Genomic DNA, 25,783 nt, shown 5'->3' on the forward strand with positions numbered 1-25,783 from the left:
CTTCCGGGGGACTAAGCCACTACCTAAGACTATGTGGATGACCCTGGACTCTGACCTCATAGGTAGCAATGAATATCTAGTAGAGCACCAGTGGAAGGAAGCCCTGGGTCCTGCTAAGACTGAACCTGATGAACTAGACTGTCGGGGGGGCGGCAATGGCGGGGGGAGGGTGGGGGAGGGAACACCCACATAAGGAAGGGGGAGGAGGGGATGTTTGCCGGAAACCGGGAAAGGGAATAACACTGAAATGTATATAAGAAAATATTCAAGTTAATAAAAAATTAAAAAAAGATTCCCTCTGTGTATTTACAGGTTGTTATGAATATTCTTAAGGGATGAGTGTGTATACGGTTTTGTATGATTAGGTGGACAATTATCTTATCAATTGGATCAGTGGTTACTGTGTTGTGTGTTCCTTCATGTAGCTATTTAAGTTTAAGAGAATGTGTGAAGAATAGAGACACTGGGCCACCATGGAGTTGGAATGTGTGTTTCTGGCAAGATATCTACCAGATATCTTGAAGCATTGCAATGCCGGATCTAGTAGGGGTAAATGACAGCCTCTTAATACAATTTTACAACAGATAGCGAACTACTATGATTGGTGAGAATCCACTAGTAATCCTGAGTTGAGAGAAAGTTTTACTTTCTAAGTAAGAGGGGGCCAGTGCCATGTTGAATCATATGATGGCCCAAGGAAGGGAACCTTAAACAAAGAAAAGACTCAGCAGTTCCCCTGCTCTGTGATAAGTAATGGCAGCTCAGAGAGTTAGAGATTAAAAGCTGCTTTTTAAAGAAAGTTGTTTAGAAAGTCTTTCAGGATACTCATATTCCTTCTAATGTGGGCTCCACGGGAATTTTGGGTTGAAATCCTAGTTAGACAAGCTACTTCTTAATGACAGGTATTATTAAAAGTTGATTTAAGTTTGTTTTTATGAAGAGAGTACAGAGATTATCCGAATCATGTAGGGATTTTCACCCATGGTTTGGAACTTAGATAGGAGAATTAGTCACTGACTTCAAGTAGAGAATTGTGATATTTACAAGTTATTAAGGTTAAATAAAAATCTGTGGCTCTAGGTAGAGAGATTAACAGATCATATAGATTGGGTATTAAGGTTAAATAAAAATCTGTGGCTCCAGGTAGAGAGCTTGACAGATTGATATATTTTGGGCTAAAGTCCTGGTTTAATAAGTTGCTTATGGATATTAAAATTGATAGGCATTTAGTTTGTTTTATGAATTATGCCACTAAAGGCCATATGGCTTGTTGATGCCAGTTAGCAAGGGTTCAAGGATATTTTTCATATTTACCATAACAGGAAGCTCAGATTCTCTTAGTGTGGGCTCCACGGGAATTTTGGGTTAATTTCCTAATATGACAGATTACAAAAGCCTAGCAGGCTCATACACTATTGTTTAGTTTACTTCCTCTTTTAAAAATTGTTTAATCTTCATAATGGTTGTGACTTTGAGTTTATGGTTATATTATTACTCTGGGAGAGAGTGCAAGATACAAGCTTTTCTTGTTACAGACTAAGGAACACAGTATTCTGGGAAAAAGGTTTTGTTTTGTGTTATTAAAAAGTGTGATTAGGCTTTGGTAACCTCACAGAGTCATATTGATCAGATTTGAGAGAGGGAGATAACCTGAAAAACTAGATTCAAGAGAATCAAACAAAAAGATATCTCGATTCTAAAGTTTTGTCTTGAGAGTTGTATGTTGTAGAGTGTGCCTACTTAGATTCCTGGTCTCAAGGACTTTCAGCTGGGTCCAGTCAGGACACATCCAGCTACAGTGTTTGCTTCATTCTTCCTACCCCCTACCCACAAGGATATTTCAACACCCATGTACAGCTTGAAGAAGTTATAGAAGAGTCACCACCCCAATTCTCTGGACTTTTGGGCGGTTGAGAGTGGTTATTCTAAGGTTGTTTTATGAGAAATCTAGAAATGGTTGTAATTTAACTGGGAGGAATTAGCTAGATTGAGTTGTATAGTTATAATCTCATTTGGTAACTAAGCTAAAATCATATCGTGGCTTTGGTATAGAATTTATTTGTTAAAAAAGTTTAAAAGTACAAAGTTTAGAGCCAGTCCTACTATTGATGCCGTTACAAACTTTTGAGTTGATTACACATGTGAGTTAAGGGTCAAATAGCAAATTCATGGCTCTAAGATTGTTAGAATACATTCAAGATAATAAGATAGCTAATGGGCAACAGTCCAGATTACCTTATATAGATAGATGGTTTTCAAAACATCAATAATCCACAAAATATGAGATGTAAAGTTATTTATCTTTGGCTGAGACATATCTGCTCCTAACTGTTCCCCTTTGGCTGATTAAATGAACAAATTGAACATCTCTAACTCTAGGTGAGGCAATATTTTGTGGCTAGGCAGCCACTGGACAGAAACTGCCTGTTTCATCTGCAGACTAATACTCTCCAAATGGGACACCTTATGCAGAATAGGCTACTGATAATTTTGCCAAGCCAGAATTATCAGCCCTTCAAGATTTCTGCATTTCCAGAGTCTGTCAGTTGATTTTGGGCCAGAAGGCTGAAGACTTGAGCTCACATTTTGCCTACAGATGACTATGCTAGTGGAGATTTGTATCTACAACCTTTCAGTTTTGGAAGCTGTGTTAGGCTTCTTATGTTTATAGATAATTGGTCATTCTCAGATTTCTGGCAGCGTTGAAGACCGATTATAGTTTTATAGCCTATTAGGCTATTTAAGTCTAAAAATACATATTTTATTAGATAGTTATCAGATAGTATACAAGCTAGCCAGGATATAACATAGATTTTAAGCCTTTCTTTAGCTGGAATGGATAACTAAATTTTCTGTTTAACTGATAAAGTGCTATATTGGGTGCTAGATATATTTTATGCTTTTACTTACAAAATGATAATAGTTGTGTTAAGCTTCCATTTGAAAGAAAAGTTTTTTTTAAATAGACAAAAAGGGTGAAAAGTAGGATTGTCATACAAGTGAAGGCAGGTACAGGATAGAATGAGGCCTGTCATTGGATGAGAAGGAAGGATGGGTGGGACAAAAGTTTGAGGAAAGAGGAGGAGACTGGATTGGAGGAGATTGCAAGAGAAGTCCTGGAGAGAACATGGAGGCTGACATTAAGATTCCCCTCTGTGTATTTACAGGTTGTTGTGAATATTCTTAAGGGATGGCTGTGTATAGCATTTTGTATGATTAGGTGGGCAATTATATCTTATCAGTTGGTTCAGAGGTAATTGTGTTGTGTGTTCTTTCATGTAGCTAAGTTTAAGAGATTGTGTGGGGGCTAGAGACACTCAGCTACCATGGATTTAGGATTTGTGTTTCTGGCAAGATATCTATGAGATATCTTGGAGCACTGCAGTGCTGGAGGTAGTGGGGGTAGAAGACAATCTCATAATATAATTTTACAACAACACCTATCACTTCCTCTTCAAGAGATCCATTGTTTTAGGAAAAAGAGTAAAATTTACTCTCCTTTTCAATTACAGTAGATTTTAGGAGGAGAAGTGAGATGACATGAGTAGTCCCTAGAAGTTCCATACTGTTCATAAACAACCTTTGATATTTCAGAGTTTAAGAATCAGAAAATGGAGATGATGAGGTTAAGACTACAGAGCCTGGAGGTAGCTGAGCCAAAACATGAACCCAAAGAGGTTTTGGCCCCCATGTTTCTACATGGGAGAAGAGAAATCATTTACTTCCTGTTTTTGGAATCTACTTCTGTGCATGAAGGGCAATTTCCTGATGAATTTATTAGAAATGGGACAGAAGGTGAAACAAGAGTTGATCAGTGATGCTGTCCGTCATCCTCTTATGAAACGTTCTTTGGGTATGGACAGTAAACAATGCCTATTTCACTACTCAGTGCTGAGCACTTAAAGTTATAGGATGTGTATATGTGGTTTGCTGAAAGGAGGTGGCTCCTTAGATTTCAAATTGTGCTGAGACAATAGGAATACTGTGAGGAGATCTATGTGAGGAGAGATCAGAAGTGCTTCACCATCTCAGATCTGTCCAAGCAGATCCCAATCTAATCCCTCAAGTGTCTGTCCTAACTCCTTACACAGAAAACTCAATGTGTCTGGTGAACAAGATAAGGATTCATTGGCAAGTTTCCTGTCTATGATTTTGTAATACCTTCACTTAAACTTCATCTCCTTTTTAAAATTTTTTAATGGAAATATAATTATATCTCTTTGCCATTCCTTTTTCTTTCCTCAATGTCTTCCTTTTACCCTTTCTCAAAGGTTTCTTTTTAACATTCCAATACTCTTAAGTTGATAGTGTCTTTTCTTTGATTATAATTGTTATAGGTGGGGTTGGGGATTTAGCTCAGTGATAGAGCGCTTGCCTAGCAAGCGCAAGGCCCTGGGTTCGGTCCACAGCTCGGAAAAAAAAAAAAAGAAAAAAATATAATTGTTATAGGTGTATCTGTTTGTGTACACACATATGTAAATATTGCCAAGTTAATTTTTGGTGTGTGTGTGTGTGTGTGTGTGTGTGTGTGTGTGTGTGTGTGTACCTTCCGCCATCAGTAGGATGGTTCTCAGGAATGCCCTAGCCTTAGCATTTCATTAGTTTCAGGACATGAATTATATATGAGGCTTTCTTACCTTTGGCAGGAAGGTACAAGGGGTCACTTGGAGATGACCACACATGGGAAGAGTTTTTGAAAGAGCCATAGCATCTATAGTTCCCTTTTTGGATCACAGGACTAAGAAGGAATTTGGCTTCAAATTTACCACTGTGGCTCTGCATTGCAGGTATCCCTTTTCCTTGAGGCACCCCTTCTCTGGATAGATGGAACATTTCAAACTGATGGTTAGAGATGCAGGACAGGGTCATGTTCTCTCCTGACACCAGTACAGGGCTCATCACAAATGACAGAGAAGGTTTCTTGTATTCACCTGAAAGATGCAGAGACGCTGAGAAGGCCTGTATCTTTTTTCTTTTTTAACATAGACTACTTTTTTATGCTTTGATAAATTCATAAGGTATAATTTATGGCATTCTTTTCTCCCCCAGTTCCTCTTACACCCTTACCTCTACTTTATGTTCTTTCTCAATCTTTAAAATTATTTTTCCTTTGGGAATTTCATATCATGTAGCCACACCACATTCGTCTCCCAGTCCTTCTATATTAATGTCCCTAATCTTTTGACCTCCCTCTCCAAAAATATGAAATAAAATAAAAATAAAGGAAAAAGGGAAAATTATAAAATAAAAAGTCTAATTTATGTTATCTATGCACACTCTGGAGAATAGTCAAATTTCCAGAGGAATGCTCATTAAATATTACTGGCTCTTTCCCCTTCCTCACCCCCAACAGAAGCCATCAATTGTGAAGCAATAACTTCAGCACTCTTATTACACTTCAATGAGTTCTAGAAGGCCACATTTTTCCATTGCTCATTCACTTCTTAGTAGTCACTCCTCTGTCTTACATTTTTGTGATCTCTCCTCTGCCTCATCCCTGTATCCATATCTCTACTCTTCAACTCAGTTTCTTACTCTCCTCCATCTTTCTGTCTATAGTATCAGACTTAGACTCTGACCTCACTGTAGTACTCATTTTATCCCCACTTTAGATTTTTGAGAGTCTCTGTCTCTGTTCCTTTTTTTATTAGATATTTTAGATTTTTACATTTGAAATGCTATCACATTTCCTGGATTCCCCTCCAGAACACCCTATCCCATCCTCACTCCACCTGCTTCTATGAGGGTGATAGTTCCTCCCTCTATTTCAACTATTTCATTCCATCTGACTTTTTAAAAGTATGTCTTTTATTAATATATACTAATTTTATCCAGCAATTAACTTATGAAATATTTTTATGTATACATAAAGTATTTTTATGCTTCTGTAAGTATAAATGTATTTTTATTTTTTGTAATGAAAACACAGTTAAAATTTTTCATCTTTATTAACTTGGGTATTTCTTATTTACATTTCGATTGTTATAGCCTTTCCCAGTTTCCTGGCCAAAATCCCCCTAGCCCCTCAACTCCTCTTCTATATGAGTGTTCCTCTCCCCATCCTCCCCCCATTACTGTCCTCCCACTAACAATCACGTTCACTGGGGGTGCAGTCTTTGCAGGAACAAGGGCTTCCACTTCCACTGGTACTCTTACTAGGCTATTCATTGCACCTATGAGGTTGAATCCCAGGGTCAGTCCATGTATAGTCTTTGGGTAGTGGCTTAGTCCCTGGAAGCTCTGATGGTTGGCATTGTTGTTCACATGGGGTCTCAAGGCCCTTCAAGCTCTTTCAGTCCTGTTCTCAATTCAGTGGTTTAATGATGGCATTCGCCTATGTATTTGCTGTATTCTGGCTGTGTCTCTCAGGAGAGATCTACATCTGGTTCCTGTCAGCCTGCACTTCTTTGCTTCATCCATCTTATCCAATTGGATGTCTGTATATGTACGGTCCACATGTGGGGCAGGCTCTGAATGGGTGTTCCTTCTGCCTCTGTTCTAAACTTTGCCTCCCTATTCCCTACCAAGGGTATTCTTGATCCTCTTTTAAAGAAGGAGTGAAGCATTCACATTTTGGTCATCCTTCTTGAATTTCAAGTGTTCTGTGCATCTAGGGTAATTCAAGCATTTGGACTAATATCCACTTATCAATGAGTGCATACAAGGTGTTTTTCTGTGATTGTGTTACCTGATTCAGAATGATATTTTCCAGTTCCCTCCATTTGCCTATGAATTTCATAAAGTCATTATTTTTGATAGATGAGTAATATTCCATTGTGTAGATGTACCACATTTTCTATATCCATTCTTCTGTTGAAGGGCATCTGGTTTCTTTCCAGCTTATGGCTTTTAAAAATAAGGCTGCTATGAACATAGTGGAGCACATGTCTTTGTTATATGTTGGGGCATCTTTTGGGTATATGCCCAAGAGAGTTATAGCTGGGTCTTCAGGTAGTTCAATGTCCAATTTTCTGAGGAACCTCCAGAATGATTTCCAGAATGGTTGTCCCACTCTGCAATCCAACCAACAATGGAGGAGTGTTCCTCTTTCTCCACATCCTCGCCAGCATCTGCTGTCACCCGAGTTTTTGATCTTAGCCATTCTCACTGGTGTGAGGTGAAATCTCAGGGTTGTTTGATTTGCATTTCCCTTATGACTAAAGATTTTGAACATTTCTTTAGGTGTTTCTCAGCCATTCGGCATTCCTCAGCTGTGAATTCTTTGTTTAGCTCTGAACCCCATTTTTTAATAGGGTTATTTGTTTCCCTGTGGTCTAACTTCTGGAGTTCTTCGTACATTTTGGATATAAGCCCTCTATCAGTTGTAGGATTTGTAACGACCTTTTACTAATCTGTTGGTTGCTGTTTTGTCTGAACAGCAGTGTCCTTTGCCTTACAGAAGCTTTGCAGTTTTATGAGATCCCATTTGTTGATTCTTGATCTTAGAGCATAAGCCATTGGTGTGTTGTTCAGGAAATTTTCTCCAGTGCCCATGTGTTCGAGATGCTTCCCCAATTTTTCTTCTAATAGTTTGAGTGTATCTGGTCTGATGTGGAGGTCCTTGATCCACTTGGTTTTAAGCTTTGTACAGGGTGATAAGCATGGATTGATCTGCATTCTTCTACATGCTGACCTCTATTTGAACCAGCACCATTTGTTGAAAATGCTACCCTTTTTCCATTGGACGGTTTTGGCTCCTTTGTCAAAAATCAAGTGATCATAGGTGTGCGGGTTCATTTCTGCATCTTCAATTCTATTCCACTGGTCTATTTGCCTGTCTCTGTACCAATACCATGCAGTTTTTATCATTATTGCTCTGTCGTACTGCTTGAGTTCAGGGATAGTGATTCCCCCAGAAGTCCGTTTATTGTTGAGGATAGTTTTAGCTATCCTGGGTTTTTTGTTATTCCAGATGAATTTGCAAATTGTTTTTTCTAACTCTTTGAAGAATTGTTTTGGTATTTTGATCGGGATTGCATTGAATCTGTAGATCGCTTTTGATAGAATGGCCATTTTTACTATATTAATCCTGACAATCCATGAGCATGGGAGGTCTTTCCATCTTCTGAGGTCTTCTTCAATTTCTTTCTTCAGAGGCTTGAAGTTCTTATCATACAGATCTTTCACTTGCTTGGTTAACGTCACACCAAGATATTTTATATTATTTCAGAGTATTATGAAGGGTGTCATTTCCCTAATTTATTTCTCAATTTGTTTCTCTTTTGTGTAGAGGAAGGCTACTGATTTATTTGAGTTAATTTTATACCCTGCCACTTTTCTGAAGGTGTTTATCAGGTTTAGTAGTTCTCTGGTGGAACTTTTGGGATCACTTAAATATACTATCATATCATCTGTAAATGATGATAGTTTGACTTCTTCTTTTCCAATTTGTATCCCTTTGTTTTCCTTTTGTTGTCTGATTGCTCTGGGTAGAACTTCATGAACTATATTGAATAAAAAGGGAGAGAGTGGTTAGCCTTGTGTAGTCCCTGGTTTTAGTGGGAATTCTTCAAGTTTCTTTCCATTGAGTTTAATGTTAGCTACTGGTTTGCTGTGTATGGCTTTTACTATGTTTAGGTACGGGCCTTGAATTCCTATTCTTTCCAGGACTTTTATCATGAAGGGGTGTTGAATTTTGTCAAATGCTTTCTCAGAATCTAATGAAATGATCATGTGGTTTTGTTCTGTCAGTTTGTTTATATAATGGATTACGTTGATGTTTTTCCGTATATTAAACCATCCCTGCATGCCTGGAATGAAGCCTACTTGATCATGGTGGATGATTGTTTTGATGTGCTCTTGGATTCGGTTTGCCAGAATTTTATTGAGTATTTTTGCATCGATTTTCATAGGGGAAATTGGTCTGAAGTTCTCTTTCTTTGTTGGGTGTTTGTGTGGTTTAGGTATAAGAGTAATTGTGGCTTCATAGAAGGAATTCGGTAGTGCTCCATCTGTTTCAATTTTTTGGAATAGTATGGATAGTATTGGTATGAGGTTTTCTATGAAGGTCTGATAGAATTCTGCACTGATGCTGTCTGGACTTGGGCTCTTTTTGGTTGGGAGACCTTTAATGACTGCTTCTATTTCTTTAGGAGTTATGGGGTTGTTTAAATGGTTCATCTGTTCCTGATTTAACTTCAGTACCTGGTATGTGTATAGGAAATTGTCCATTTCCTGCAGATTTTCAAGTTTTGTTGAATATAGGCTTTTGTAGTAGTATCTGATGATATTTCGAATTTCCTCTGATTCTGTAGTTATGTATCCCTTTTTGTTTCTGATTTTGTTAATTTGGCCTGACTCTCTGTGTCGTCTCTTTAGTCTGGCTAACGGTTAATCTATCCTGTTTATTTTCTCAAAGAACCACCTTTTGGTTCTGTTGATTCTTTGTATGGTCCTTTTGATTCTACTTGGTTGATTTCAGCTCTGAGTTTGTTTCCTGCCTTCTACTCCTCCTGGGTGTATTTGTTTCTTTTTGTTCTAGAGCTTTTAGGTGTGCTGTCAAGTTGCTGATATATGCTCTTTCCTTTTTCTTTCTACAGGCACTCAGAGCTATGAGATTTCCTCTTAGCACAGCTTTCATTGTGTCCCATTAGTTTGGGTATGTTGCACCTTCATTTTCATTAAATTCTAAGAAGTTTTTAATTTCTTTCTTTTTTCTTCCTTGACCAGGTTATCATTGAGTAGAGCCTTGTTCAATTTCCACGTATATGTGGGCATTCTTCCCTTATTGTTATTGAAGACCAGTTTTAGGCCGTGGTGGTCTGATAGCACGCATGGGATTATTTCTATCTTTCTGTACCTGTTGAGGCCCATTTTTTGACCAATTATATGGTCAATTTTGGAGAAAGTACCATGAGTTGGTGAGAAGAAGGTATATCCTTTTGTTTTAGGATAGAATGTTCTATAAATATCTGTTAAGTCCATTTGGTTCATGACTTCTCTTAGTCTGTCTATGTCTCTGTTTAATTTCTGTTTCCATGATCTGTCCATTGATGAGAGTGTGGTGTTGAAATCTCCTACATTATTGTGTGAGGTGCAATGTGTGCTTTGAGCTTTAGTAAGGTTTCTTTTATGCATGTAGGTGCCCTTGCATTTGAAGCATAGATATTTAGGATTGAGGGTTCATCTTGGTGGACTTTTCCTTTGATGAATATGAAGTGTCCTTCCTTATCTTTTTTGTTGACTTTTATTTGAAAATCGATTTTTTTTGATATTAGAGTGGTTAGTGCAGCTTGCTTCTTCAGACCATTTGCTTGGAAAGTTGTTTTCCAGCCTTTCAGTCTAAGGTAGTCTCTGTGTTTGTCTATGAGATGTGTTTCTTGTAGGCAGCAGAATGCAGGGTCCTCGTTGCATATCCAGTTTGTTAATCTATGTCTTTTTATTGGGGAGTTGAGACCATTGATGTTGAGAGATATTAAGGAGTAGCGATTATTGCTTCCTCTTATATTCATATTTGGATGTGAAATTATGTTTGTGTGCTTTTCTTTTCTTTGTTTTGTTGCCAAGACATTTAGTTTCTTGCTTTTTTTAGGGTGTAGCTTGCCTCCTTATGTTGGGCTTACCATTTATTACCCTTTGTAGGGCTGGATTTGTAGGAATATATTGTGTAAATTTGATTTTGTCATAGAATATCTTGGTTTCTACATCTATGTTAATTGAGAGTTTTGCAGGATACAGTAACCTGAGCTGGCATTTGTGTTCTCCTAGGGTCTGTATGACATCTGTCCAGGATCTTCTGGCTTTCATACTCTGGTGAGAAGTTTGGTATCATCCTGATAAATCTCCCTTTATATGTTACTTGACTTTTTTCCTTACTGCTCTTAATATTCTTTCTTTGTTTTGTGTATTTGGCATTTTGACGATTATGTGGCAGGAGGATTTTCTTTTCTGGTCCAATCTATTTGGGGTTTTGTAGGCTTCTTCTATGTTTATGGGCATCTCTTTCTTTAGGTTAGGGAAGTTTTCTCCTATGATTTTGTTGAAGATATTTACTGGTCCTTTGAACTGGGAGTCTTTACTCTCTTCTATACCTATTATCCTTAGGTTTGATCTTCTCATTGAATCCTGGATTTCCTGTATGTTTTGGACCTGTAGCTTTTTCCGTTTTACATTATCTTTGACTGTTGTGTCGATGATTTCTATGTAATCTTCTGCTCCTGAGATTCTCTCTTCTATCTTTTGTATTCTGTTGGTGATGCTTGTATCTATGGTTCCTTGTCTCTTCCTTTGGTTTTCTATATCCAGAGTTGTTTCCCTTTGTGCTTTACTTATTGCTTCTATTTCCATTTTCATTTCCTTCACCTGTTTGATTGTGTTTTCTTGGAATTCTTTCAGGAATTTTTGTGATTCCTCCCTGTAGGCTTCTACTTGTTTATTTATGTTTTCCTGCGTTTCTCTAAGGGAGATCTTCATGTCTTTCTTGAAGTCCTCCAGCATCATGATGAAATTTGATTTTAAATTTATATCTTGCATTTCTGATGTGTTTGGATATTCAGTGTTTGCTACTGTGGAAGAATTGGGCTCCGATGATGCCATGTAGTCTTGGTTTCTGTTGCTTGGGTTCCTATGCTTACCTCTCACCATCAGGTTGTCTCTGGTGTTACCTTGTTCTGCCATTTCTGACAGTGGCTAGACTGTCATAAAGGCCTGTGTGTTAGGAGTACTGTAGAACTGTTTTCCTGTTTTCTTTCAGTCAGTTATGGGAACAGAGTGTTCTCCTTTTGGGGTGTAGTCTTTCCAGTCTACTGGTCTTCAGCTGTTCCTGTGGGCCAGTGTCCTGAGTCCACCAGGCAGGCCGCTTGGAGCATAGAAGTTTGTCTTACCTGTGGTCCCGTGGCTCAAATTGTTCGTGGGGGTCTGCTTTTGAGCTCTCCGTGAGGGCGGCAACCAGGAGGTCCTGTGCCGCATTTTCCCGGAGCCCCTGTGCACAGGGGTCCCAGAGGGTGTTAGGTGTTTTCCTCTGGAGTCAGAAATGTGGGCAGAGTGTAGTCTCTTCTGGCTTCCCAGGCGTGTATGCCTCTGTGAAGGTTTACCTCTCCCTCCCACGGGATTTGGGTGCAGAGAACTGTTGACCAGATCCCTTCAGGTCCAGGAGGTGTCTGGACTGCAGGGAACCTGCTGCTCGAGTGCCCCTATCTTCCGGTTCCCAGAAGCCATATACAGTTTCCTCTTGGGACAGGGATGTGGGCAGGGGTGGGCAGCATTGTTGGCCTCTCCCACTGTGCAGTCTCAGGAGTGCCCACTTGTTCTGGTGGTGAGTTCTCTCTCCCAAGGGGTTTGGGAGCAGTGAGCTGTGGGCTGGGATCAGTGAGGTTGGGGCTCCAGCTAAAAACCAGAAGTGTCCAGTCCAAGCGGAATTTTGCCTCTGTGTCCTGAGTCCATCAGGCAGGTGGCTTGGAGCAGAAAAGTTGGTCTTACCTGTGGTTCAGTGGCTCAAGGTCCTCATGGGGGGCTGCTTTTGAGCTCTCCGAGAGGGTGGCAACCAGGAGGGCCTGTGCCGCCTTTTCCTGGAGCCCCTGTGTACCGGGGTCCCAGATGGTGATGGGTGTTTTCCTCTGGATTCAGAAATGTGGGCAGAGTGTAGTCTCTTCTGGCTTCCCAGGTGTGTCTGCCCCTCTCAAGGTTCATCTCTCCCTCCCATGGGATTTGGGTGCAGAGAACAGTTGACCAGGTCCCTTCAGGTCCGGGCAGTATCTGGATTGCCTGAACCCCGTTTTTAAATAGTGTTATTTGTCTTCCTGCATTCTAACTTCATGAGCTCTTTGTTTATTTTGGATATAAGCCCTCTATCTGTTGTAGGATTGGTAAATATCTTTTCCCAATCTGTTGGTTGCCATTTTGTCCTAATGATAGTGTCATTTGCCTTTCAGATGCTTTGTAGCTTTATGAAATCCCATTTGTTGATTCTTGATCTTAGAACATAAGCCATTGGTGTTTTGTTCAGGAAATTTTGTCTAGTGCCCATGTATTCATGATTCTTCCCCACTTTTTCTTCTATTAGTTTGAGTGTATCTGGGTTGATGTGGAGGTCCTTGATCCACTTGGTCTTAAGCTTTGAACAGGGTGATAAGAATCGATCGATCTGCATTCTTCTACATGCTGATCTCCAGTTGTACCAACACCATTTGTTGAAAATGCTATCTTTTTTCCATTGGATGGTTTTGGATCATCTGTCAAAAAGCAAGTGACCATAGATGTGTGGGTTCATTTCTGGGTCTTCAACTCTATTCCCCTGCTCTGTCTGCCTGTCTCTGTACCAATTCCTTACAGTTTTTTTTTTATCACTATTGCTCTGTAATACTGCGTGAGTTCAGGGATATTGATTTCCCCAGAATTCCTTTTATTGTTGAGGATAGTTTTATCTATCTTGGATTTTTTTTTATTCCAGATGAATTTGCAAATTTTCCATCTAACTCTGTGAAGAATTGGATTGGAATTTTGATGGTGATTGCATTGAATCTGTGGATCACTGTTGATAAAATGGCCATTATTACTATATTAATCCTGCTAATCTATGAGCATGGGAGATCTTTCCATCTTCTGAGATCTTCTTCAATTTCTTTCGTCAGAGGCTTGAAGTTCTTATCATACAGATCTTTCACTTGCATCGTTAAAGTCACACCGAGATACTTTATATTATTTGGGACTATTATGTAGGGTGTCGTTTCCCTAGTTTCTTTCTTGGCTTGTTTCTCTTTTGTGTAGAGGAAGGCTACTTATTTATTTGAGTTAATTTTATACCCAGCCACTTTGCTGAAGGTTTTTAACAGGTTAGTAGTTCTCTCGTGGAACTTTTGGGATTACTTAAATATCATATCATCTGCAAGTGGTGATATTTTGACTTCTTCTTTTCCAAACTCTTTCCTTTTGATCTGCTCTTATGTCTGATTGCTCTGGCTAAGACTTCGAGGACTATATTGAATAATTAGGGAGAGAGTGGGCAGCCTTGTCTAGTCCCTGATTTTAGTGGGATTGCTTCAAGTTTCTCTCCATTTCGTTTAATGTTAGCTACTGGTTTGCTGTATATGGCTTTTACTATGTTTAGGTATGGGACTTGAATTCCTATACTTTCCAGGACTTTTATCATGAAAGGGTTTTGAATTTTTTGAAATGCTTTCTCAGCAGCTAATGAAATGATCATGTTGTTTTTATCTTTCAATTTGTTTATATAGTCGATTACATTGATGGTTTCCGTAAATTAAGCCATCCCTTCATACCTGGAATGTAGTGTACTTGATCATGAGGGATGATTGTTTTTTTTTTTTGTTTTTGTTTTTTTTTTTAACTTGAATATTTCTTATTTACATTTCGAGTGTTATTCCCTTTCCCAGTTTCCGGGCAAACATCTCCCTAATCCCTCCCCCTCCCCTTCTTTATGGGTGTTCCCCTCCCCACCCTCCCCCCATTACTGCCCTCCCCCCAACAATCACATTCACTGGGGGTTCAGTCTTAGCAGGACCCAGGGCTTCCCCTTCCACTGGTGATCTTACTAGGATATTCATTGCTACCTATGAGGTCAGAGTTCAGGGTCAGTCCATGTATAGTCTTTAGGTAGTGGCTTAGTCCCTGGAAGCTCTGGTTGCTTGGCATTGTTGTTCATAAGGGGTCTCCAGCTCCTTCAAGCTCTTCCAGTTCTTTCTCTGATTCCTTCAACGGGGGTCCCATTCTCAGTTCAGTGGTTTGCTGCTGGCATTCGCCTGGATGATTGTTTTGATGCGCTCTTGGAACCAGTTTGCAAGAATTTTATTAAGTATTTTTCAATATTCATAATGGAAATTGGTCTGAAGTTCTCTTCTTTATTAGGTCTTTGTGTGCTTTAGGTATAAGAGTAATTGTGGCTTTATAGAAGGAATTCTGTAATGCTCCATCTGTTTCAATTTTGTGAAATAGTTTGGATAGTATTGGTATGATGTCTTCTATGAAGGTCTGATAGAATTCTGCACTGAACACATCTGGACCTGGGCTCTTTTTGGTTGGGAGACTTTTAATGTCGGCTTCTATTTCCTTAGGAGTTATGGGGCTGCTTAAATGGTTTATTTGTTCCTCATTTAACTTCAGTACTTAGCATCTGTTCAGGATATTGTCCATTTCCTCCAAATTTTCAAGTTTTGTTGAATATTGACTTTTGTAGAAAGATCTGGTGATTTTTTGAATTTCCTCTGATACTGTTGGTTGATTATTTCCTGGCTTCTACTCCTACTGGGTGTATTTGCTTCTTTTTGTCTAGAGCTGTTAAGTGTGCTGTCAAGCTGCTGATAAATGCTCTCTCCTCTTTCCATCTGCAGGCACTCAGAGCTATGAGTTTTCCTCTTAGCACAACTTTCATTGTGTCCCATAAGTTTGGGTATGCTCTAATTTAATTTTCATTAAATTCTAAGAAGTCTTTAATTTCTTTCTTTATTTCTTCCTTGACCAGGTTATCATTGAGTAGATCACTGTTAGACTTACATGTATATGTGGGCGTTCTTTCCTTATTGTTATTGAAGACCAGGTTTAGCCCGTGGTGGTCTGATAGGACTCATGGCACAATTTCTATCTTTCTGTATCTGTTGAGGTCTGTTTTGTTCCAGATTATATGGTCCATTTTGGAGAAAGTACCATGAGTTGGTGAGGAGAAGGTATATCCGTTCGTTTTAGGATAGAATGTTCTGTAAATATCTGTTAAATCCATTTGGTTCAAAACTTCTGTTAGTCTGTCTATGTCTCTATTTACTTTCTGTTTCTATGATCTGTCCATTGATGAAAATGTGGTGTTGAAATCTCCTAATATTATTGTGTGAGGTACAATGTGTGGTTTGAGCTTTAGTAAGGTTTCTTTTATGTATGTAGGTGCCCTTATAATTGGAGCATAGATATTTAGGATTGAGAGTTCATCTTGGTGGATTTTTCCTTTCATAAATATGATGTGTCCTTCCTTATCTTTTTTGATGATTTTGGTTGAAAATCCATTTTATTCTATATTAGAATGGCTACTCCGGCTTGCTTCTTCAGACCATTTGCTTGGAAAATTGCTTTCTAATCTTTTACTCTGAGGTAGTGTCTGTCTTTGTCTCTGAGGTGTGTTTCCTGTAGGTAGCAAAATCCTGGGTCCTCACTATATATCCAGTTTGTTAATCAGTGTCTTTTTATTGGGGAATTGAATCCTTTGTTGTTGAGAGACAATAAGGAATAGTGATTGTTGCGTCCTATTTTCTTCATATTTGGAGGTGAGATTATGTTTGTGTGCTTGTCTTTTTGTTTTGCTGCAAAACAATTTCTTGCTTTTTCTAGGGTGTAGCTTGTCTCCTTTTGTTGGGCTTTATCATTTATTATCCTTTGTAGTGCTGGATTTATAGAAAGATATTGTGTAAGTTTGGTTTTGTCTTGGAATATCTTTGTGTCGCCATCTATGTTTTGAGAGTTTTGCTGGATACAGTAACCTGGGCTGTCATTTTTGTTCTCTTAGTATCTGGATGACATCTGTCAAGGATCTTCTGACTTTCATAGTCTCTGGTGAGAAATCTGGTGTACTTCTTATAGGTCTGCCTTCATATGTTACTTGACCTTTTTCCCTTATTGCTTTTAATATTCTTTCTTTGTTTTGTGCATTTGGTGTTTTGACTATTATGTGAAAGGAGGAGTTTCTTTTCTGGTCCAATCTATTTGGAGTTCTGTAGGCATCTTGCATATTTATGGGCATCTCTTTCTTTAGGTTAGGGAAGTTTTCTTCTATGATTTTGTTGAAGATATTTACTGGTCCTTTGAGTTGGGAATCTTCACTCTCTTCTATACCTATTATCCTTAGGTTTGATATTCTCATTGTGCCTGGATTTCCCGTATGTTTTGTGCCAGTAACCTTTTTCCATTTTCCGTTATCTTTGACAGTTGTGTTGATGACTTCTATGGAATCTTCTGCTCCTGAGATTCTATCTCTTGTATTCTTTTGGTGATGCTTTTATCTATTGCTCCTTGTCTCTTCCTTTGGTTTTCTCTATCCAGTGTTTTCTCCTTTGTGCTTTCTTTGTTGTTTCTATTTCCATTTTCAATTTCTTCACCTGCTTGATTGTGTTTTCCTTTAATTCTTTCAGGGATTTTTCTGTTTCCTCTCTAAAGTCTTCTACTTGTTTACTTGTGTTTTCCTGCATTTCTCTACATCTTTCTCAAAGTCCTCCATCATCATGTTTAAATGTGATTTTAAATCTAGATTTTGCTTTTCTGGTGTGTTTGGATATTTAGTGTTTGCTTTATGGGAGAATTGGGCTCTGATGGTTCCATGTAGTCTTGGTTTCTGTTTCTTGGGTTCCTGTGCTTGCATCTCACTCTCAGGTTGTCTCTGTTGTTACCTTTGTTTGGTATTTCTGACGGTGTCTTGACTGTCCTATAGGCCTGTGTGTCAGGAGTGGTGTATACCGGAGTGTGTAGTTCTGTTTTCCTATTTTCTTTCAGCCATTTATGGAAACAGAGTGTTTTGCTTTCAGATGCGTAGTCATTCCTGTCCACTGGCTTTCAGCTGTCATTGTCAGCAGGAACCAGAAGGGGTTTTTCCCTACTTCTCCTGGATCCGTGTTCAAAGAGGACCCAGATGGTGCTAGTTGTTTTCTTCTACAGTCAGAAATGTGAGCAGAGAGTGGTCTCTTCTGGCTTCTCAGGCATGTTTGCCCCTCTGAAGGTCTAGCTCTTCCTCCCATGGGATTTGACTGCAGGGTTCTGTTTGACTGGATCCATTCACATCTGGGCACAGTCTGGACCACAGGGTTCCTGCAGCTTCACTGCCCCTATCTTCCTGTTCCCAGAGGCCCTATACAGGTTTCTCTAGGGCCAGGGATATGGGTAAAGTTGGGCAGAAGTGGCGATCTCTCCTACCCTGCAGTCTCAGGAGTGCCCTCACATCTGGGCGATCAGCTCTTTCTCCCTCAGGATTTGAGAGCAGGGAGCTGTTGGCCAGAATCAGCGAGGTTCAGGTGCAAGCTAGAAACCAGAAATGTTCATTCCCAGAGGAATTTTGCCTTTGTGTGTCCTGAGTCCACCAGGCAGGTCACTTGGAGTAGAAAAGTTGGTCTTCCCTGTGGTCTTGGTCCTGAAGTCGCTCCTTGGGGCTGCGTTTCAGCTCTCCTGTGGAAGCAGCAACCAGAAGGGCCTGCCCCTAGTTCTGGGTCCCTGTGCACAGGGGCCCTGAGGGTAGTAGGTGTTTTCCTCTAGAGTCAGAAAGGTAGATCATCCTTTTCTTGTTCCTCTTAGTGTATTATTGCCCCAGTGTGATTTATCATGCGCTTCCATAGATCAGTTTTGAGTTATCCAACATCTGCCATTTTTTCTCCATTTTCACTTTCATATCTTCCATTGGGGCTTTTGACTTTTGTAGGCTTTCTCTTCCCACACATGCCATGCTTTCTATCTGTCACGTCTTTTTTTTCTCTGTCTCTCTCTGTCTTTATCTCTGTCTCTGTCTTTCTCTGTCTTTGTCTATCTCTGACACACTTCAATTGTGCATATACACCTGTAAAAACTCTATCAAAGTTTCTCTTTAGCCAACCTAGAATGTCTAAATAACTTTTGAATATGAACTGAAAAACAGTTTGGAGATGTAGTGAACAAACAGCAATTTGTGCTTTATTCACTGAGGGTTATGGATTTCTCGGATGAACATTAGGTCAACCACAGGAAAAGAAACTGTCAAACTAAACAGAACAAAAATCATCAGGTCCCAGCTTTGCAAAGGCATTAAGGACCCATTAAAAAGCAGTGTACCTAGGCACTTAAATTCAGGCCAGATACATGATTCTTTTGATGATCCTGGTAGCCTTCCAATAGATGTAGAATCCAAACAAAATTATAAACTGTCTAAGAGTTTGAATGGTAGTAGAATAACTTCATTCTCTCTGATTCAAATAAAACTTGCCAAGTTGTTCCTTTTTGTTCATCTGTCTTATTACTCCTTTGCATCTCCTTGTGTCTGTGATTTACTGTTCAAACAATGGTCTTTCCTTGTACCTTTATTTTCATTGTCTACATCAGTAAAATACTAACCAATGCCACCTTTCTCTGAGTTCTCCAAATCCATTGTTCTCCTGACCTCCCAGTGTTTCCAACCAACAAAATACATGCTATGCATTGCAAATAGGGTGATGAGCAGATATATACACTCTTACCTGTGATCTTGATGTCAACGGGGTCACTAGAGTCTGACCACTCATATAAGCTATGATTGTAAGCACCATAGCATGTGTATGTTCCACTGTGATCAGGTGTCATGGGACCAATTGTGAAATTGGCATAAGACCCACTGAAAGGAGATTCTTGAAAATGCTGCAAAGTTTCCTTTAGTATTCCCATTCTGTGTGAAGTCAAAATGTAGGTATCAAACATAATCTCTGAATGACACTCCAGAGTCACATTCTCTCCTGAATTTGCCAGGGGAGTTTGTGGAGCCATGAGGAAAGGCTTCATGTAGATTCCTAGAAATAAAGAGATTACAGGGACCTGTTTACATTCTCTGTTCTGAAAAATCTACAGTCCTCCTTTTCTTAGCCTGTTTTCCCTGTCAGTGCCTCTGTGTACTTTTATGTGTTTATGCCAACTTTGTACACAGATTTGTCCATATTTCTATATACACTCTGAATCCTTTTGTTCTATCAGCGCACAATATTTTTCCACTGATTTGTTGTGATACTGTGTCATCCGAACCATTCTACCATAGATCTTATTGTCCCTTTCCAAGTTTGGGGAGAGCAGGAAACATGACAAGCTTCATACCAGCTTTGAGTTTCTTTGTGCCACTTTTGAACAAGTATATTCCTTGGAATAATAAGGGATTTGTCATGAGGGTCATTAATAGCCAAACTCTTCTGGTCATCTCTATTATACAAATTTATGTAAGGTGTTCCTGATTCATATTCATAAGCATTGCCCCCTCCAAAACTTTGGTGACCTATTGATTTCCAGACATCTCCAGTTTTTAATATTCCCATTGACATAGATTCTCTATTAATTTTCAATCACTTGCAGAAAACTATCACAGATATAGTTCTTAAAAAGAGTATAAGTGTTCTGGAGATCAGAATTTTGAAACAAGCCAAAATGGCATACATAAATGAATGTTCTACAGGGATATGTTACTTCTCAAATCACTAGAAATTATTTATTCTTTTTGCCTTTCATCTTCTAGAGACCTCATTTATTCCTTGGCACTTGGAGACTTTTTCACTGTCATTGTTAGCAGTAGAGTGTCTCCCTATAATGCTTTTTTCTGCTAACTGTTTTATTAATTATTTTTTGTACTAACACTTGTAATTCTACAGACCCAGGATAATTTAGGATAGTCTCCCATCCTGATGTCAGCTTTTTGATACCTTCTCTGATATCAAACATCCATTTTCAAAGCCCAATATTTCCTTGAGTTATTTTATACTCAGGAATCCTTAAGTACAAGAAAGTGCATGTCCATGGGTACTACATTGTGCCCAGCACAGTATTGTTGAATATTTCTCTATAATGACAAAGCTGACTAAAACTATTTCTGAAATTCTAGGGCTGGGAGATATGGGGGAATAAAATGATACTCCAGATATGGATTCTGACCTGAAATTATGATCTTCAGAGGTTCACTGTGTGCTGAAATTTCATTAGGGTATTGATGATGAAAGCATCTGTAGGTGCCTGCATATTCTGGGGTTACAGGACCAAGGTCAAGGCTCTTCTCGAATGTTTTCTCATGTAACTGAAGGATAGGAAACCCATCTTCTTTGTACACCTTGAATATGTTAGGTTTACTATGAGAGTCACAAATAAGAGTCACATTCTGTCCCTGCGGAACAATATAACTTGGCGAGGCACATAGAGAAGGCTTATTATGACTTCCTGTAAGAAGAGTAACAGAGTAAAATATTAATGGTTTTATTCCTGAGAGTTAAATCTACAATTTTTAATTCTTTGAGGTACTTTCTATATTTTTTCTGTGTATTAAGCTATACATTTTCTAATGGGAGAAGTTGAGAATCTCATGAGGCTTAGTAGGTAAATAAACTTCAAATGTCCTGGAAAGCTAAAACTTGAAAGATTCACCCATGTCCGTTTTAAGTGCTATAAAATAATTAAGCAACTAGGAAAGCTGAGCTCCAAAAGGAGATGTCTAAGACATGTTAAATGCCTAAAAGTTGTGTAGAGTTCCAGTATTTTGGCTTTCATGAAAAGCACCCATATTGAGGTATGCATTTAGTAATGCTTTGAGTTTTTTCTTTCTTCTATGAATAATCCTACTGCTAGTAGTAACTTCATTAAACTCAGAGATTCACCTAATTGGGCATTGATGAAATCATTGTTTGGTATGTCATGGGTTTGCTTTATGAGGTGAGCATATTAGTATGGGTTGTCTCCCTCCCAAGGAAACACAATAGGTCATCTTCAAATAACTAATATTCTCTATCACATACATATGATATTTTTTCTCTGCTAAGATCTGTTAATGAAGAGCCTTAAAATAAATATTAAATAGTGAAGTAGATTTGATCATAAAATTGTAATTTGAAAAGAAATACATCAGATGAGTAGAGGGAAATTCTTTGCGAGATGCCTGATAGAAACTTGATAACCCAAAAATAGCAGAAAAGGAACATTCTTGATTCACGTTCATTGACTCTAGAATTATAACACTACTCACATGAGAATTACTTTGTGAATATTCTAGAACTCAAGGGTTAAAGCAAGAAATCTCATAGTATTTCAGAAACAAAAAAATCTACAATAAAACTGCAGGAATACTTCTTTTGAGCACATTTGTCCTTTATGTACTCTCAGATAGAGCTCCATTCACGGATGTCACAAGGACTCATGTTTCTACACTGATAGTCGTAAGTTAGATGCAGACATGTAGTTTCTCCATATTTTCAAGGCTCCATGCATGTGAAACATTGGAATATAGCACTACTTAGCTACCTGGGTGACTTGGAGATAGAATGTGCCATGAAACATGTAAACACACACACACACACACACACACACACACACACACACACAGTAAAAAATTTAAAAAGTTGAGCAGCAGCCTGATATGTGCCCAAATGCTGCAGCTTGAGAGCATTCTAGGATGTCCACGGTAAGCAAAGACACAGGTGAGAATCTATCCAAATACACATACTTGCTGGGATACCCATACAGTTCAGCTAACATGGGACCTCTCCTCCCTCCCTGAGCTCTACCTTCCTTCTAATAGATGAGAAAGGAAGAACGAGCCTCAAACTCATTGGCATAGGGGAAAATTTCCTGAACAGAACACCAATGGCTCAGGCTCTAAAATCAAGAATTGATAAATGAGATGTCAATTATCCTACCCTAAAAAGCTTCTCTATGGTAAAAGATACTGTCAGTAGGACAAGTCAGAAACCTACAGATTAGGAAAAAAGTCTTTACTAATTCTACATCCAACACTGGACTAATATCCAAAGTATATAAAGAACTCAAGAAGTCAACCTCCAGAAAACCAAATAACCCAATTGAAAATGGGGGTACAGAGTTAAACAGAGCACTTACAACAGAATTTCAAATGTTCAAGAAGCACTTAGAGAATTGTTTAAAGTCCTTAGTCATCAGAGAAATGCAAATCAAAATGACCCTGAAATTCTACCTCACACCAATCAAAATGACTAAGATCAAAAACTCAAGTGCTTGTCAGGATGTGGAGACAGAGGAATACTAGTCTATTTCTTGTGGGCTTGCAAACTGGTACAACTGCTCTGGAAATCTGTCTGGTGGCTCTTCAGAAAATTGTAGTCTACCTGAAGACCCAGTTATACTACTCTTAAGCATATACCCATAGAATGCCCCACTATACTCCAAAGACAGGTGCTCTACCATGTTCTTATTTCTAATATCCAGAAGCTAGAAAGAAGCCAGATGCCTCTCAACCAAAATACGGATACAGAAAGTGTTTTTCATTTACAGAATGAAACACTACACAGTTATTAAAAACAAAGACATAATGAATTTTGCAATCAAAAGGATGGAACTAGAAAATATCATCCTGAGTGAGGTAATTCAGACCCAAAAGGACATGAATGGTATGTACTCACTGATAAGTGGGTATTACCCTGAAAGTACAGAATACCTAGGATATAACCTACAGACCATAAGAAGTGTCTCAAGCAGAAATGCCCAGGTAAGGAGGCTTTAATCCCACTTAGAAAGGGAAGTAAATAATAAAGGGAGGTAGAGAGAGGAAAAGACCTGTATAGAAGGGGAAAAGGCAAAGGCAAACAGGATCATATATTGGGGGGGGGCAGGAAAGAAGTCCAGAGACAAAAGAATAAATGGCGATAAGCAGCCGTGTGTGTGTGTGCGCGCGCGCGTGTGCGCACGCATGTGAGTGTGCATGTGTGTATGCATATGTGGTGACTCCCTAGAAAGTAAGGACTCATTGGAGGTGACCGTAACCAAAATGCCCAACATTGAGGAGAGGGAATTCAAAGCATCCACATCTAGTAGATAAACAGTGACTCAAGTGGCAGGTCAGGGTTACTAACCCACAGTCAAAATTTCTGACCCAAAATTGTTCCTCTCTAAAAGAACTGGAGGGATGAAAATAGAGAAGAGACCGAAGAAAAGGTATTCCAATGACTGGCCCAAGTTGGGATCCATCCCATGTTGGGGGGAAAAGGTTAATGATGTGATTATAGATAGGAAACCTGGCATTCCTGTCCTCTGAGAGTCCCTACTTGCAGCTGACTGAGACAGAGGCAGATACTTGCACCCTGGGATCTCCCAGGGACTGAGTTTAACCAGGAGCATACAAGCCAGTTGGAGGCCCCTGACACATATATAGCAGAGGTCTGTCTGGTCTAGCCTCTGTGGAAAAAGATGTGCTTAATCTTAGAGACTTGAAGACCTAGGGAAGGAGGAAGCTTTGTCAGGGAGGGTAGATCACTCTCTCAGAGGCAAGGGAGAGGGGACCAAGGTGAGGGTAATGACTGGAATATAAATAAATAAAATAACTTTAAAAAGTTAATAGAATGTTTCAGTAGTGCATTTCTTAAAATAAAAGAACTAGTGAGTTTAGATTAGGCATTATATAATCTCACATATAAGTATAAGAAGTATATTAAAATACAATGATGAAAAATGGCCATATATTTTGATGTTATATGAATACCAATTATCAGTCATTGAAATTCATTAGAGGGAAAAGGAAAACAGAAGTTCACTTGGGAGGATAGAGGAGGAGAGGTCTTGAATGATAGGCAGTGGTATGCATGTAATTAAAATGTAGCATATAAAATTCTCAAAGAATTTGTAAAATATCAACAAAAAGAAGAAACCAGCTATTAAAACTAAGCAGAAAAACCCATTTAGAGAAAAAAATATAGAACACTCTTGAAACATAGAGTAATATGAAAATGGTCAGGTCTAAGAGGGTCAGTGACACAAAAAAATTTCAATCCAAACAAGATCACAGAGCAATTTATTAAGAGAGATATTAGAAATAGGATGAAAAAAGCAAATTAAGCACAAGAATTTCAAATGCAGTTAATGGCCAATTTCTGAGCCTACAAGTCACAAGAGATCAGGATGATGTTTTCAGTGAGGAAAGTGGAAAAAAGAAAAAGTCTGCCAATAAATGTTAGCAAACTGTCCTTCAGCACTATTAAACTTTTGGGACACACCTGAGAGCAGAGGTAAGGACACACCTGAGAGCAGAGGTGAGACCTACTCTTCTGTTCCAAGTAACCTGCCTGGAGCCCTCAGGACACACAAAACCAGGAGCAGTCTAGGACAGGACCCTTCAGGTTTATGCCTGTGCTCAGAGCTGACTCTGTCCCACAGAGCTCTGTATTCAAATCCTGTCGGGGAGACAGCTGGATTCTCAGAAGTGAGGACGATCCTGAGAGCTCAGGGGAGACTTCTGCCCACAGTCTTGGCCCAAGAGTAACCCATCTAGTTCCTTCTGGACACAGGAAACTAGGAGCAGTCTGGGACAGGACCCTTCTGGTTTCTGCCTGTACTCAGAGCTGACCCAGTCCCACACCTTTCTGTACCCAAATCCCATGGTGGGTGGAGCTGGATTTTTAGAAGTACAGACAACCTGATAGCTCATGGGAGACCACTACTTCTGCTCACATTCTTGGCCCAAGAGGAACATGCCTAGAACCCGCTAGACACAGGAACCTAGGAGCAGTTAAGGAGAGGATCTTTTCAGTCCCTACCTGTGATCAGAGCTGAAAGCCAGTCACCAGGAGTGCCGACACATCTGAGAGCAGTGATAAGACCAACTCTTCTGTTCTGAGGACCTACCCAGAGGCCTCAGGACACACAAATCGAGGAGCAGTGTGGGACAGGACGGTTCTGATTTCTACCTGTTCCCAGAACTGACCTAGTCCCACAGGTCTCTGGGTCCCAGATCACACTGGGAGAAAACAGGTCTATAGGAGTGCTGACACACAGGCTTACAGGAGGGCCAAGCTACTGTCAGAGAGAGCAAGACCAGATAAGACTAGAGACAACCAGAGGACAAGAAGCAAGCACAGGAACCTAAGCAACAGAAACCAAGACTACTTGGCATCATCAGAGCCCAGTTCTCACACCAAAGCAAATAATGGGTATCTAAACAAACCATAAAAGCAAGATTTGGATTTAAAAATCACATTTCGAGGAGCCCTGCCTGAGACACCGCCGGAACCTGGAAGGAAACAGACCAGAATAAACAGTTCTCTGCACCCAAATCCCGTGGAGGAGAGCTAAACCTTCAGAGGCAGGCAGACCTGCAAAAGAAGGGACTGCTCTCTGCACATTCATTACTGATTCAGAGGAAAGCACCAGA

The 25,783-nt window shown here is 39.4% G+C and overlaps 1 protein-coding gene across 1 annotated transcript in view; it reads right to left on the reverse strand.

Moving 5' to 3' along the window:
* The window catches only part of LOC116893484 (killer cell immunoglobulin-like receptor 3DL1), a gene marked incomplete at its 3' end in the record, with an annotated part of 38,122 nt that overhangs the window by 4,837 nt on the left and 7,502 nt on the right, over positions 1 to 25,783 (reverse strand). Inside the window, exons 5-8 of the mRNA XM_032895234.1 lie at positions 20,557 to 20,835; positions 19,128 to 19,433; positions 4,638 to 4,931; positions 3,723 to 3,765 (exon numbers count right to left, since the gene is read on the reverse strand). Coding sequence (XP_032751125.1) covers positions 3,723 to 3,765; positions 4,638 to 4,931; positions 19,128 to 19,433; positions 20,557 to 20,835 — 922 coding nt within the window. The remainder of the gene's footprint in view (positions 1 to 3,722; positions 3,766 to 4,637; positions 4,932 to 19,127; positions 19,434 to 20,556; positions 20,836 to 25,783) is intronic.

The sequence above is a fragment of the Rattus rattus genome, chromosome 2 (assembly GCF_011064425.1).
Source record: "Rattus rattus isolate New Zealand chromosome 2, Rrattus_CSIRO_v1, whole genome shotgun sequence".
NCBI classification, from domain to species: domain Eukaryota; kingdom Metazoa; phylum Chordata; class Mammalia; order Rodentia; family Muridae; genus Rattus; species Rattus rattus.